General features: G+C 46.2%; 1 protein-coding gene across 1 annotated transcript in view; it reads right to left on the minus strand.

Annotated features, from left to right (window-relative positions):
* TBX1 (T-box transcription factor 1) overlaps nucleotides 1–15,096 on the minus strand; it is a 41,805-nt gene extending 26,709 nt beyond the window's left edge. Inside the window, 4 exon segments of the mRNA XM_070950798.1 lie at nucleotides 1,790–1,891; nucleotides 14,501–14,665; nucleotides 14,838–14,886; nucleotides 14,889–15,096. Coding sequence (XP_070806899.1) covers nucleotides 1,790–1,891; nucleotides 14,501–14,665; nucleotides 14,838–14,886; nucleotides 14,889–15,096 — 524 coding nt within the window.
* Nucleotides 15,097–15,483: the final 387 nt, after the last annotated feature.

The following is a 15,483-nucleotide window of genomic DNA, read 5'->3' on the forward strand; positions in this document are numbered from 1 at the left end:
AACTTTGTAAAAGGTGGGTTTCGCTGAGAGATCAGGACTGGCCCAAAGTCAGCCAAGCTGGCTTTCATGCCTAAGGTAGGACTAGAACTCACTGTCTCCTGGTGATTGGCCCCAAGTCACCCAGCTGGCTTTCATGCTTAAGGCAGGGCTAGAACTCACCATCACCTAGTGATTGGCCTAAAGTCACCCAGCTGGCTTTCATGCTTAAGGCAGGGCTAGAACTCACCATCGCCTAGTGATTGGCTCAAAGTCACCCAGCTGGCTTTCATGTCTAAGGCAAAACTAGAAGTCACCATCACCTAGTGATTGGCTCAAAGTCACCCAGCTGGCTTTCATGCCTAAGGCAGGACTAGAATTCACCACTGCCTAGTGATTGGCCCCAAGTCATCCAGTTGGCTTTCATGCTTAAGGCAGGACTAGAATTCACCATCGCCTAGTGATTGGCCCAGTCACCCAGCTGGCTTTCATGCTTAAAGCAGGGCTAGAACTCATCATCACCTAGTGATTGGCTCAAAGTCACCCAGCTGCCTTTCATGCTTAAGGCAGGACTAGAATTCACCATCGCCTAGTGATTGGCCCCAAGTCACCCAGCTGCCTTTCATGCTTAAGGCAGGACTAGAATTCACCATCGCCTAGTGATTGGCCCAAAGTCACCCAGCTGGCTTTCATGCTTAAAGCAGGGCTAGAACTCACCATCACCTAGTGATTGGCCCAAAGTCACCCAGCTGGCTTTCATGCTTAAGGCAGAGCTAGAACTCATCATCACCTAGTGATTGGCTCAAAGTCACCCAGCTGGCTTTCATGCTTAAGGCAGGGCTAGAACTCACCATCGCCTAGTGATTGGCTCAAAGTCACCCAGCTGGCTTTCATGTCTAAGGCAAAACTAGAAGTCACCATCACCTAGTGATTGGCTCAAAGTCACCCAGCTGGCTTTCATGCCTAAGGCAGGACTAGAATTCACCACTGCCTAGTGATTGGCCCCAAGTCATCCAGTTGGCTTTCATGCTTAAGGCAGGACTAGAATTCACCATCGCCTAGTGATTGGCCCAGTCACCCAGCTGGCTTTCATGCTTAAAGCAGGGCTAGAACTCATCATCACCTAGTGATTGGCTCAAAGTCACCCAGCTGCCTTTCATGCTTAAGGCAGGACTAGAATTCACCATCGCCTAGTGATTGGCCCCAAGTCACCCAGCTGCCTTTCATGCTTAAGGCAGGACTAGAATTCACCATCGCCTAGTGATTGGCCCAAAGTCACCCAGCTGGCTTTCATGCTTAAAGCAGGGCTAGAACTCACCATCACCTAGTGATTGGCCCAAAGTCACCCAGCTGGCTTTCATGCTTAAGGCAGAGCTAGAACTCATCATCACCTAGTGATTGGCTCAAAGTCACCCAGCTGCCTTTCATGCCTAAGGTAGGACTAGAATTCACCATTGCCTAGTGATTGGCCCCAAGTCACCCAGCTGGCTTTCATGCCTAAGTGGAAACTAGAACTCACAGCCTCCCAGTTTCTAGCCTGCTGCCTTATCCACCAGACCAAACTGTCTCTCACAATTCTGCAAAATCAATACTGAATCCCTCCAAGGGACATACTGCCTCGGTGGGGAATTTGCACCCCCAGCATTGGGAAAAAGGAGACAGGCCTCACAGCCCGGGGATCTAGTTGTAACTTGTGATTTCCATCCCCCTTCCGTTCCTTGCAAGACACTCAGCCGCCTACTCGGAGGTTACATCCATTCAAGGCAACCCTTGCAGAGCTCTCCACTCCCCAGAGAAGACTTCCAATACTTGCCTATAACGTTTGTCATCCACCGGTACAAAGTCCATCAGGAGCATATAGTCGGCCATGGGATCCATCCCGAAAATTTTCACCTGGAACGTGGGGAACATTCTCCTGCGGAAGGAAAAGGAGACAGCTGAGAAGGACGGAGGAGCATCTGACAAAGCCCATTCTGACAGATTTCCAAAGAAAAGGAAATGGAGGTGGCATTGAGCGATTAGAAAATCGGAACCTTGTAGGAAGGCGGTTAGATTAACAGATTGGCAGAGTTGGAAGGGATCTTGTAGGTCATCTAGTCCAGCCCCCGCCCATGCAGGACACCCTACACACCATTTCTGACAAATGGCAGCCTCTTCTTGAAAGCTTCCAGTGATGAAGCTCCAACAACTTCCGAAGGCAACTTCTATTCCATGGGTTGATTGCTCTCAGTGTCAGAAAAATTCTCCTCATTTCTAGGTTGAATCTCTTCTTGGTCAGTTTCCATATCCATCATTCCTTGTGTGGCCTTCAGGTGCTTTGGGAAATAGATTGACCCCCCTTCCTCCTCTCTGTGGCAGCCCCTCAAATACTGGAAGATGCTATCCTGTCTCCCCTGGTCCTTCTCTTCACTAGACTAGCCATGCCCAGTTCCTGCAACCATTCTTCATACGTTTTAGCCTCCAGTCCCCTAATCCTCCTGGTTGATCTTCTCTGCACTCTTTCTAGAGCAGTGATGGCGAACCTGTGGCACATGTGCCACAGGTGGCACACGTAGCCATATCAGTGGGCAAGCCAGCTCAGCTCTGGCGCGCATGCGTGCACCGGCCAGCTGATTTTCAGGCCTTCTGGGCCCACCAGAAGTAGGGAAACAGGCTGTTTCCTGCCCCCAGAGGGCCTGGGCGGGGTGAGGAAGGCCTGTTTTTCTTTCTCACCTGGCTCCAGATCCTCTCTATGCATCTGGGGAGGGCAAAAACAGCCTTCCCCACCCCCTCAGAGGCCCTCCGGAGGCCTGAAACAGCCCATTTCCCAACTTCCGGTTGGACAGGAACTGACTTTTTTGCTGTCCCCAGCCTCCAGAGCGGGAGGGGAGGGTTGCGCACACATGCATAGGGCGGGATGCACAGAATTATGGGTGTGGGCATGGTTGAACCTCCCCCGCCTCCCCTCCTGGCACGCGATGGCAAAAAGGTTAGCCATCACTGTTCTAGAGTCTCAACGTCTTTATGTTATGAGATAGCAATAGAGATCTTGGTGTGGAAATGTGAGGATTTCTCTCCACCACAAGTTCTTTGTTCCTGCTTAATGAAATGGACCTCTTTCACTCAGACCAGCCAATGGTGGTGGCCCAAAACGTGTCTGGAGAGGATGTCATCATAGCCATCTTTTGATGACATTAGAAAAAAACACTAACCTCCTCTTCTAAACCAATTTATGAAATCATGAGGAGAGCCCCCAGTTAGGTATTGACTGTAAATTGGCCATCTTCAGAGTGCCACAAGACTCTTCTTCATCGTATGTTCTTTGCCCCACTGGTTACAGATTGGTCTCTTCAGCATCTTGGTCTAAAAAAACATGACTTGGGAGATGGATACCATCCATCTGACGGACTTCAGATTTCGCTCTGTAAGTCTCAATTGTCTAACTACCAATAAAGGTAAAGGTTCCCCTCTCACATACGTGCTAGTTGTTCCCAACTCTAGGGGGCAGTGCTCATCTCCGTTTCTAAGCCAAGGAGCCAGCGCTGTCCGAAGACATCTCCGTGGTCATGTGGCCAGCATGACTCAACACCAAAGGCGCACGGAACGCTGTTCCCTTCCCACCAAAGGTGGTCCCTATTTTTCTACTTGCATTTTTTATGTGCTTTCGAACTGCTAGGTTCGCAGAAGCTGGGACAAGTCACGGGAGCTCACCCCGTTACGCGGCACTAGGGATTCAAACCGCTGAACTGCCGACCTTTTGATCAACAAACTTAGCGTCTTAGCCACTGAGCTACCATGTCCCTCTAACTACCAATAGAAGAGGTTAATTGTAGCTCAGGGGTCTTTGGTGCCTTCTGAGCTTGGTAGTTTTTTTGCAGACAAATAGAGAGTAAGCCCCACTCCCTTCTAGCACTGATGATGTTAGCTAGTTGGGTAATGAGACGTTTGCAAGAAAACCACCAAGTTCAGACAGCACCCAACAATTCTCTAACTGCTTAATTCTGCACTTAGCATTTTGGGAAAAGAATTCCAGCCAGCACCATTGACTAAGTCAGAATCTATATGGCAGACCAGAATAAAAACTTGGTTGCCCACCACAGATAAAGAAGCAACTTTTTAAACTTAAGCTCCCAAGTTTAAACTCTTAGCTTCCCCCTTCCTGGCCTTCTGAGTTAAGGGATCCTTTTTTTGACATCGTTGGAAGGAGTTAAAATAAATTCATCAAGGAATTCTCACTTGCTTGGCCATCCTTGGTGCCCATTCCTCACACCCCCTTACAAAAAGGAAAGCAGCATTGGAAAATGGGCACCCCTGAAAAGTCCACACCATTGTATTACCCTGTTTCCCCGAAAATAAGACCCAACTGGAAAATTAGCCCTAGCATGATTTTTCAGGATGCTCGTAATATAAGCCCTATCCCCCCAAATAAGGCCCAGTTAAAGACTGTCAGCCAGATGGATGCATTTAGTACCGTATTTCCCTCAAAATAAGACCTAACCAGAAAATAAGCCCTAATGCATCTTTTGGAGCAAAAATCAACATAAGACCGGGTCTTATTTTTGGGGAAACACGGGTAGTAATGCTTCCAGTTCTCATCACAATTCAATGCAAAGTCCAAACTTAGTCTTGTTTGTCTTTTTGCATTTCTTTGGTGAATCTCAAGTTTGCAAGTTCTGGAATGCTTTTTTTTAAAAAAAGGCAATTTGAGCTCAGCTTTTACAAACCCAGAGCAACTTCCCAGATAGCATATACTATGTTTCCCCTAAAATAAGACCTCCCCTGATAATAAGCCCAATCTGGCTTTTGAGCGCATGCACTAAAATAAGCCCCCCCTGAAAATAAGCCTTCCCCAAAAATAAGCCCTCCCCAAAAATATTTAAACACATGTGCAGCCGGTCCCCGCCATTTCCTCTGGGTAGGGTTAGGGAGACCAAGCTGGAAATCAGGTAAAATGGCAAGAGGAGCCCCATTTTGCTCCACGCGTCCCAAAGTAATAAGACCTCCCCAAAAATAAGGCCAAGCGCTTATTTCGGGGTTCAAAAAAATATAAGACAGGGTCTTATTTTTGGGAAAACAGTGGTATATGTCCAGGAATGAATAAACTCCATTATTAAACCCATGGGACTCCTTTCACAGAAACTCTCTCCCTCCCTCTTAATTTATAGATGCTTCGAACACTTTCCCTGCTCCAGGCTTGCGTTGAACATAAGTGTAAAATCATGGCATACGCCCTAGAAAAGTTTCCTTCCAAACACAAGGTGCGCATTGCAATATTCTGAGGTTCCTGGCAAGCCGATATTGAAAACTCAATGGGAAAGAAAGGCAATTTTTAAAAAACCTTCCTTTCAAACTCTTTGTGGGCAAGATTCCATCCAGTGAGGAAATATATATATTTTTTTACTCCCTGAAACTCAGCTGAAGGAGAAGTGAAAGCACCGGCTGCATGCAACTTTTAGCTGGTTCCAAAGAGCGAAAGGAGTTGCAATCACACTTGGTATCACCACAAACACACACACACACACACACACACACACATATCCCAGGATCATTTGAGGTCGCTTGAATAGACTTCTCAGAACAGTTTCTCCCACTGGGTGCCCTCTCTCACAATTGCCCAGACTCCAACCTTCAGCCTTCTGAGCCAGCCAGGTGGGGGAGGATGGGTGTTGTAGTCCAAGCCTTGTGCAGACCACCAGCATTGTGATTTTTCCCTCTTTCCCTGCTGCTCCTCTCCCTGGTCTGAATCAACTTCAGAGAGAGGAAAATGTGGGTGAGAGGGAGAGGAACAAGTGGGGGGGGGAGGATTTTACTATCTGTGTGCCCCGTCTCCTTTCTAAATGTATTGTCTTTCCCTAGTTACAATCCACATTATACTTTTTTTTTTTTTAACATTTTGCTCTTAGTTATTTTTCTCCCTAGTTATTTGTCAGGATTTAATGATAATGATAATAATGGAGGAGGAGGGGGAGGAGGAAGAGGAGGAGGGGATGAAGAAGAAGAGGAGGAGGAGGAGGAGGAGGAGGAGGAGGAGGAGGAGGAGAGGAGGAGGAGGAAGAAGAAGAAGTAGTAGTAGAAGAAGAAGAAGTAGTAGTTTAAAAGTCACAATCCACATTATACTTCTTTTTTACATTTTGCTCTTAGTTATTTTTCTCCCTAGTTATTTGTCAGGATTGAGTGATAATGATAATAATGGAGGAGAAGCAGAAGGAGAAGGAAAAGAAGGAGAAGGAGAAGGAGAAGGAGAAGGAGGAGAAGGAGAAGGAGAAGAAGGAAAAGAAGAAGAAGAAGAAGAAGAAGAAGAAGAAGAAGAAGAAGAAGAAGAAGAAGAAGAAGAAGAAGAAGAAGAAGAAGAAGAAGAAGAAGAAGAAGAAGAAGAAGTTTAAAATCCACAATCCACATTATACTTCTTTTTTTAACATTTTGCTCTTAATTTTGCCGCCCGGGAGAGAGCAGGGCTGGCTCCTAGGCCGGTGAGCCAAGCCTCCCAGACCAGATCAACCTGAGTGAGGGCTTTTATTGACAAAGGAACTCGAGAAGACAACAATTCCGTTTAAAAATTCATCGCGGCGCGTCTTTCTTCCAGCCCGGAGAGAAAACGATCTGAATTTGTTTCCATTCCTTCGCTCCCCTTCGCAGCTTTCTTACCTCCGTCTTGAGGCGGAGGGTCGATTTTTTTTTTTTTTGTTTCGATTTTTTTCCCTAAACCACAGCTTTTCCTCACGCAAATTAAATCAGGGGTTTCTTTAAAGCTCAAACTTTTTAGTTCGTCCTGACCTTTAGAATGGTTCCCCGGCCCCCGCAGACACGGACGGTATGAACATAATTTCATAAAGACGATTTGAACTCATAAGTCTGAGAATAATAAGGGGAAAACAGAAGGACGAAGGCGTATTTAGGCGAGTTCGCAGCCTGGAGTGATTTATAAAAAGGAATAAAGTCGGGATATGAATGAATAAAATAAGCAATAATAATCTAAACATCTGGCTTGCTGTACGATCACCCATAACTCCTTGGACTTGAATTATTTTTATTTTAAAATGTTTATTTGCTTTATTGGCTTATTTATTTAATTTGTTTGTATGTACAATGAGAGTTTAGGCACCGGAGACAAATTCCTCCAGCGTCCAATCACACTTGGCCAATAAAGAATTCTATTCTACTTAAAATATTTATTTTATAAATATTTATATATATATAAGTCAAGTCCTTTATAAATATTTATACTAATGCCCTTGGACTTGAATTATTTTTATTTTAAAATGTTTATTTGCTTATTTATTTATTTGCTTGTATGTACACTGAGAGCATATGCACCAAAGACAAATTCCTTGTGTGTCCAATCACACTTGGCCAATAAAGAGTTCTGTTCTGTTCCGTTCCATATTCCATTCCATATTCTACTCTACTCTACTCTACTCTACTCTACTCTACTCTACTCTACTCTACTCAAAAAATAAGTTGTATGTACACTGAGAGCATATGCACCAAAGACAAATTCTTTGTGTGTCCAATCACACTTGGCCAATAAAGAATTCTGTTCTGTTCCGTTCCATATTCCATTCCATATTCTACTCTACTCTACTCTACTCTACTCTACTCTACTCTACTCTACTCTACTCTACTCTACTCTATTCAAAAAATAAGTTTTCGCCAGCCTTTCTCTGTGACTCTAATTGTAGATTGCCCAGAATAATAACTAAAATAGCATAATAATACAATGCAAAATATTATAACACAAAACAATACCTGACAATCTAATATGATGCCATAATATTTGACGATGACGATAACATCTGATAATGTAATATTTGATCATGAAAGATCAAAAGGGCAAAAGGGATCTTTCCTTTTCGACCATTTACATTTTTATTCCTGGGAGTAGTTGTCCGTAGGGACCCCAGTAAACCGTCCTGCCCTTACGAAATCTCAAACGATACAATCCGGTTGAAATCAACCTTACAAATTAAGGGCTGTCCTTTCCCCCCACCAACTAGAAGAAGGAAAAAAAAAAAAAAAACACCGCGCGGGGGTTTTGGAAAACTTCCCTCCCCGCTCGAAAGAGCAAAGAGCGGTTCGAAGCTCGTTTCCCCGCAAAAGTCTCCGAGGGAGGCGGACGATTTAAGAAACACGAAATATAAATAGAATCAATAAACGGGACGGCTCTTCTTGCCAGAAAACACCACACTTTTTCGGAGTTTTTTTTTTTTTTTTTTTTAATCCTCTTGGGAGGGGGGTGACTTTGAAAGCGCTTTTGTGAGACAGGCGGTTATGCACATAGGATAAATCAATAGAAATATGTTTATTTTTATTTATTTTTTAAAAAAAACTGCCATTCGTTGCATATTTTAAACCCGGGAGGGGGGTAGGGTTCCAAGCCCCCCCCTCAAGATTTATTTCTCAGAAAAGGGGTGCACGGGTAAAACAAGAGAAGATAACTTTAGGGGAGACTTATATTGTTTTAGTTGAAATAATGATCCGGCGATTCATGTTTAATTTCCTGATCGTGCATGAATATTGATAATATTGAGAATCGGGTTTATCACAACGCGAAGGTCGGTATCGGTTTAGGATTTGCACCCCTGACCAAACCACTCCTTTGTCCTTTTGCGAAAAAAACAGCATTTTTTTCCCCGTGTTTTATGAATGCAGAAAAATTTAGGGCATAATTTTCAAAAAGTCTGAGCCCCGTTCCAGAGCGAGGTGGTCGTGGATGGGGTAGGGGGGAATAGAGGAAGGGCGCCTTGGATTTCCCCTTTAGCTTTGAAAATCTCCAAAGACGGATTTCTGCGGAAGACCTTTAAGCTATGGATTTAGAAGGCGAGACAGAAGAAAAATTCCTATCGAGGAAAATGATTTATTTGACGCTGGTGGATCAGGCCCATTGGTGTTCCTTCCAAGCGCGCTCTCTCTTCCCCCCCCTCTCTCTCTCTCTCATAACCCAGCCGGGGAGAACCTTGAGAAGATGGGGTGAAGGGGAGGGAGCAGGAGATGGGGAAACGACCCCCAACTCTTAAAAGTTCCCACAAGCTGCAGTAACTGTTCTCCAGTTTACAGCGGCTTCTAAAGCTGAAATAAAAAGATGCCCTATTATTTATATTGTTGTTGTTGTTGTTGTTGTTGTTGTTGTTGTTGTTGTTGTTATTATTATTATTATTATTATTATTATTATTATTATTATTATACAAATTTATATACCGCCCAACTTACACATAGGTGACTTCAGGCTGATTCATAGAAAATTCACATGAACATTGTCTACCTCTGTTTCTATACTTCTCTCTCTGTGTGTGGGTCTCTCTCTCTCTCTCTCTCTCTCTCTCTCTGTGTGTGTGTGTCTGTCTGTCTGTCTGTCTCTCTGTCTCTCTGTCTCTGTCTCTCTGTGTGTTTCTCTCTCTGTCTCTCTGTCTTTCTCTTTCTCTGTGTGTGTCTCTCTGTCTCTCCCTGTGTCTCTCTCTCATACACAGACCCATGGAAACGTTCCTCTTGTGAATCTAGGATAAAAACTGAAATAATTTCCCCTTGGTACATTGTGGGATTGCACGTTACAAATTGCAGGACCCCAATATCGGGCATTTAGGAATTTATAATCACATTTTATAGAGAGAGTGCCAGATTGGAAGAAAGCTGGAGACGGGAGGGGGAGGACGTTGTACAAAGCCAGGATTACCTTTAACGTGGTCTCTTCACTAAACTGAGTTGGGTTCAGCTAAGCGTGGTTAGTGTCCTCTAGCCAGCAAAAAGAAAAAAAAATGGATTGCTTACCGCAATCTTGGCTGCAAAAATCAGAGTGTCCTCTAGAGGGCAGCAGGATAGAGCCAATGGGTCGGGTCTGGTCTGTGCTGCCCTCTAGGGATGGTCCATGGTATTGTTAGAGTCAGAAATGGGGAAATTATAACCCTGGGGGTGACGGGAAGGGGGCTTTGGCTTCCTATGTTGGGTAATCAAAATCCTTATTGTTGGTAAATTTTAGTTTATGACTGGATAGGTCTCTGCAATGCAACTCGATTTATTCCAGAAAACGTATTTTAGGATACCTTCACTTAAATCCACGCAGGACATCCAGCGAGGATTACTTTTGGGGTTTCTGTAAAGAATAGTAGTGAAACCGCCCCCTTTTTTTAAAATCCAAGGAATATGGATATGCATATGGAAGCAAAAATATAGAATTTATCAGGATGCATCTCTCTCGGAGTAAAATAAAATAAAATAGCAAATTCTCAACTATGTGGAAAATTCCCTGATTTGGGGCTTTGTTTACTGCTAGATCGTGGCCCTTAAATCAGTTAGAAAACTACACCCAGAAAAGCTGACTTGGGGAAGACGTTAAAGGTCCACGAAAACGTTTTATTTTCCGCTCCTTTTTAATCGAGACAAACTCTCCGCAAAGAAAGAAAGCGCAGCGGCTCGCTTGAGTTGCGAACCCTTCCTTTCCAACGACAGAGAAAAACTCCACGTGTATTCTTGCACGCGTTTCATTGCCCAAACCAGGTTAATTTGGGTCATGAAACGCCTGCAAGAAAACCAGCAAGCTCAGAGAGCACCAAGGACTCCTTCACGTCAACCCTGAGCTACAAATAATCTCCTTTACTTTAGTTACAAGTCCGCGCGGCCACAAACCAATAGGCGTAAAAAGGGTCGGCTGGATCTCCACACTTTAATTCCAGATTTATATGATTTTTTCCTTTAAAATGAAGGGGAAATAAAGGCATGGACACACAGAGGAGAAGTGAGAGAGGGGGGGCTATTTCTATTTTATTCCGCCGCCGCCCCCCCAGCAAAATTTGGATAGTAACACGATCAATTTTGGTTTCAATTAAGTCCCGGTCCGTTTCTTTTCTTTCTTTTTTTTTTTTTTTAATGAAATGAGAATTGGCGTTTTCGGAGGACATTTTTCTGCAGCCCCTTCCCAGCTTTTAAGAGGCCTATATAGAGCGATTTTTCTAAAGAGGTTTGTTGCAAAAAAAAAAAGGTTGCTTTCAATAGGAAAGCACGCCTAGATTTTTCACTTGCATTTAAGAGGGCCAGCAATATATTTTTCATCCTTTAACCCAAAGCCGCGTTTTCCTTTTTTATAATCTCCTTTTTTATATATATATAAATCCTCAAACAGGCTCCTTTCCTAACGGGGAGCGTCATTCATCGCGTTGGGTTTACTAGAAAAAAAATTAACAAAGCAAAACGTTTCAAAGGGAAGCCTAAACGGAATCCAAATATCAATAATTTTTCTGGGGTGGGGAAGGGAAAGAATGAATAATGTGTGCGGGTATTATATGCGAGCGTGCAGGCACAAATCCTGCATTCGCGCATGCTTTAAAATGTACAGCATGCTTTCATACACGCACGGACACCGTTTAAAATGTACACACAAATGCAAAGATATGTAGCACGCTTTTATACATAACACAAACAAAAGACGCACGTAAAATACACAGGAGTACACACCATGTTTTAAATTTTGTGTGTGTGTATACACACATACATACACACATATGCGCATACACTTGCATGCATGTGCGTGCATACACATATATACCCATACATAGGTACACATTTATTTTAAATGTGTACATATGTATACACACACATACGTTTTCGTACACATGCACACAAGTATACATACACACACATATAAATTATATTAAACACATATATCTACTTTCATAGATTTATACCCACAGGTAGGTACATATTTTAAATGCGTACATATGTATACACAATTTTCGTACACACGCACACACACACATATACATTTAAGTTAGACTAAATGTCAGGTTTCCAACACTACTTATTTATATCAAATAGGTGAAATTGATTGGTGGCCATTTTCTTCTAAATCCTTGCTCGACCCCGTTCCTAACTATAGTAATATTTTCTCTTGCGGGAGGAGGGGGGCAGGGAAAGGCTATGAATTAATTAAGCAGGTTGTGATTGTCTGGGGGGGGGGCTGGCTTTGGATTCCCTCCCCCCCCCCAAATTTGAGGGTTTTTTGAAGGCTTCAAGGCCAGCCGCGGCTTAAAAAGCGTCACCAAAATTTCCCTCCGGAAAGGAGGCGAAAAGTTTTGCAAAAAGAGGCAGGAACATAAACGGGGAGTGAGTCACGGAATCTGTGGCTTGTTGTTTCTTTCACGCCCCCCTCCTCTCTTCCCCGCTCTGGATTTCATTGTTAATGTTGCTCTTTTTTTTGCCACCTCCTCCTCCCTTTTTTTGGGGGGGGGGCTAAATACGGGAACGATTCTGCCGGGGAGCTTTGCATGGCTAAGAACCGGAGCGGCCCAACCAGTTGGGGGCAATTCCATTCGGTCAAAAATCATCTGCGCTCCGGCTTTTTCAATAAAGCTCCATTCGGGGAGGGAGGGAAGGAAAAGAAAGGAAGCAAAATAGGAGGGAAGAGAAGAGAAGGAAAGGAGAGGAGAGGAGGAGAGGGGAAAGAGGAAAAGAAAGGAAAGGAAGGAAGGAAGGAAAGCAGGAAAGAAGGAAGGAAAGAAAGAAGGAAAGGAAACAAAAGGGAATGAAGGAAGGAAAGAAAGAAGAAAGGAAAGGAAACAAAAGGGAATGAAGGAAGGAAAGAAAGAAGAAAGGAAAGGAAACGAAAGGGAAGGGAAGGAAGGAAAAGAAGGGAAGGAAAGAAGGCAGAAAGGAAGGAAAAAAGGAAGCAAGCAAGCTGGGAAACCCAGTCTAAAACCCTGAGCCCCCTTGAACTTCAGAGCAATTCATTCAAAGGCATCCCCACTTCCAAACCCCCTTCCTCGCAAAATAAACCACACGCGAAAAATTTGCACTGGTGGGTTTGAAAACACCTCCACCCCCTTACACTTTCCCCCAAGGCCGACTCTCTAGATGTGTCAGAGGCAACCCCCATCATCCCCAGCCAGAGGGAAGGACGAAGAGGTGACTTGCATGGACGCTGGAGGCCTGGCTGGACACCGGCGAGTTAGGAGGACTAAAAACAGGTTTTTGAAACCTGAGGTTCCGGCGATATTTCCCTTACCCTTAATGAACTGATCACTTATCGCCACGAGCCAACACAGCTAATTATTCCTCTTCTGATTACTGACCCCGGCTTCGGTTACATTTTTCATTTCCTGCAAACTACGCAGACCCGCCTTCGATCGTGTGTGTGTCCCCGAAAAGTGATTTTTTTTTTTTTTGCTCCAGCTTGTACCTACTCTGAGAGTCGGACCCGAGTTTAAGGAAAATAAAAACGGGCTTTACGAACAGAAAAGTGGAACTGACAAATGCTGAGCCGGAGGGAAATCATTGCAATAGAAGAGGCCTTAAGGAGGTAGGAAAAAAGCATGCGAGATCCGGCATGAGCTAGGAATTCACTTTTCAATGTTTCGTGCATTAATAAAATCACAATCTTTCTCTTTCTTCTCTCTCTCTTCTCTTCTCTCTTCTCTCTCTCTTTCTCTCTCTCTCTTCTCTCTTCCTCTTCTCTCTCTTCTCCCTCTGTCTCTCTCTCTCCTCTCTCTCCTCTCTCTATCTCTCTTCTCTGTCTTCTCTCTCCTCTTCTTTCTCTTCTCTCTCTGTCTCTCTCTCCTCTCTCTCTTCTTTCTCTTCTCTTTGTCTCTCTCTTCCTCTTCCTCTTCTCTCTCTCTTCTCTTTCTCTTTTTCTCTCTTTTCTCTCTCTCCTCTCTGTCTCTCTTTCTGTCTCTCTCTTCTCTCTCTTCTGTCTCTCTTCTCTCTCTGTCTCTCTCTCTCCTCTCTCTCCTCTCTCTATCTCTCTTCTCTCTGTCTTCTCTCTCTTCTTTCTCTTCTCTCTCTGTCTCTCTCTCCTCTCTCTCTCTCCTCTCTCTCCTCTCTCTCTCTCTTCTTTCTCTTCTCTCTCTCTTTCGGTCTTTCTCTTCCTCTTCCTCTTCTCTCTCTCTTCTCTTTCTCTTTCTGTCTCTCTCCTTTCTCTCTCTCCTCTCTCTGTCTCTTTTTCTGTCTCTTTCTGTCTCTCTCTTCTCTCTCTGTCTCTCTCTTCTGTCTCTCTCTCTGTCTCTTCTCTGTGTGTCTCTCTCGTCTCTCTTTCTCTCTGTGTTTCCAGTCATTCTACAAAGGACGGTCGGCTGCACGTCGCCCCCACTTTATTCGGGAGCAAAAACAGCGGAGGATTAAACAGTAAGGCGAACTCCGCCAGCATTTGGCATCCAAACGTTCCCCCATCCCCGATCCAAAGCCATTCGCGACGTTTTCCCCGCAGCAAATTAACGTGGCACCCCAATAGACTTTTCCGCCTCCCCCCGCAGCTCCCCCCCCAAAAAAAAAATTCCTGGGAAAAGACGCGCAAAAAGTCGGCCGAGTCCTCGCAAGAGAGAGCAGGCGCGCAAGGCGGCCAACACCCCCCCCCTCGCTGCCCCCCAAATTATCCCTGGCTTTGGCGCACAGGCGGCGCAGCGAGGCCTGGGAAACGCGCGGGGAGGGGGAGTTGAGTCGCCTCCCCAGTTCCAAACGCCAGGGAAGTAGAGTTTCTTCCTCCCCAGCCCCCCAAAAAGAAACTCGCAACCCATCCCACGCATCTGCTTTAGAGAGACCCACCGAGGAGGAGGGGGGGGCTTCTAACCTGCCGGCTTTGGTGACAATCATTTCGGTGCCCAGTTGATTGAATTCGTCCCACAGCGCTTTCATCTCCAACTGGACGCTGATGTTGGCCACTTTGGGGTTCTTCTTGACCGGAGCCTTGGTCGAGGCCGGGCCCGATCCTCCAGAGCCGGAGCCCGGTCCACTGCTTCCTCCTCCTCCTCCTCCTCCTCCACCGCCTCCTCCTCCTCCTCCTCCTCCTCCTCCACCGCCCCCGCCGCCTTCGGGAGCCTCGGAGCCCACCGGGAGTGGAGGGTTGTTGCTGGCCGCCGCTCCGGGCGCGAAGGAGTAGCCGCCGTGTTGCGCCTGGCCGTGGTGGCGGTGCGGCGGTTGTTGATGGTGCTGCTGCTGCTGCTGGGCCTGCGGGTGGTGAGGCGGCGGCTGGGCCGAGCAGGGGTCGTAGTGGGGCGGCTCATGTTGGCCGTAAGTCTCTCCGGCCGGGGAGGGCGGGAGGTGAGGGTAGCCCGCCGCGGCGGCCGCGGCCGAGTTGAGGCTGCTCAGGCTGTTGGCGGTGAAAGCTGCAACATCGCAAAAATGGGAGAGCTGCGTGAGCCACGGGCTGGAGACGGCTGAGATCATTCCAGGCAGGCGGCGAGGAAGAAGAGCCAGAGGGAGAGAGGGAGAAAGAGAGAGAGTGTGAGCAGCGGAGGAGGAGGAAGAGGAGGAGGAGGAGGGCGGAGAGGGCACCCAAGCACAGCCGGCCGGCCTGGCTCCCTCGCCTGCCCGCCTGCCTTCTTCCCTCCCTCCCTCCCGCTGGGCTCTGGGCCGCCCCGTCGTGGCCCGCCTCCACTTATAGCACCCCCGAACCGCCAGCCAGCCAGCCGGCCAGCCGCGTGCGCGCCCTGGGAATGCGCGAGCAAGCGGCTGCCTCTTTGCGCTCTCCTCCGGCCCCGTTTTTGCGCTCGGCCAAGTTCGAGCCTGGAGCGCGCACGTCCCACCCACCCCGCACGCGCGCTCCCCCATTCT

The sequence above is a fragment of the Pituophis catenifer genome, unplaced genomic scaffold (genome assembly GCF_029215685.1).
Source record: "Pituophis catenifer annectens isolate HBS135680 unplaced genomic scaffold, rPitCat1.0.hap2 SCAF_10, whole genome shotgun sequence".
Taxonomy (NCBI): Eukaryota; Metazoa; Chordata; class Lepidosauria; order Squamata; family Colubridae; genus Pituophis; species Pituophis catenifer.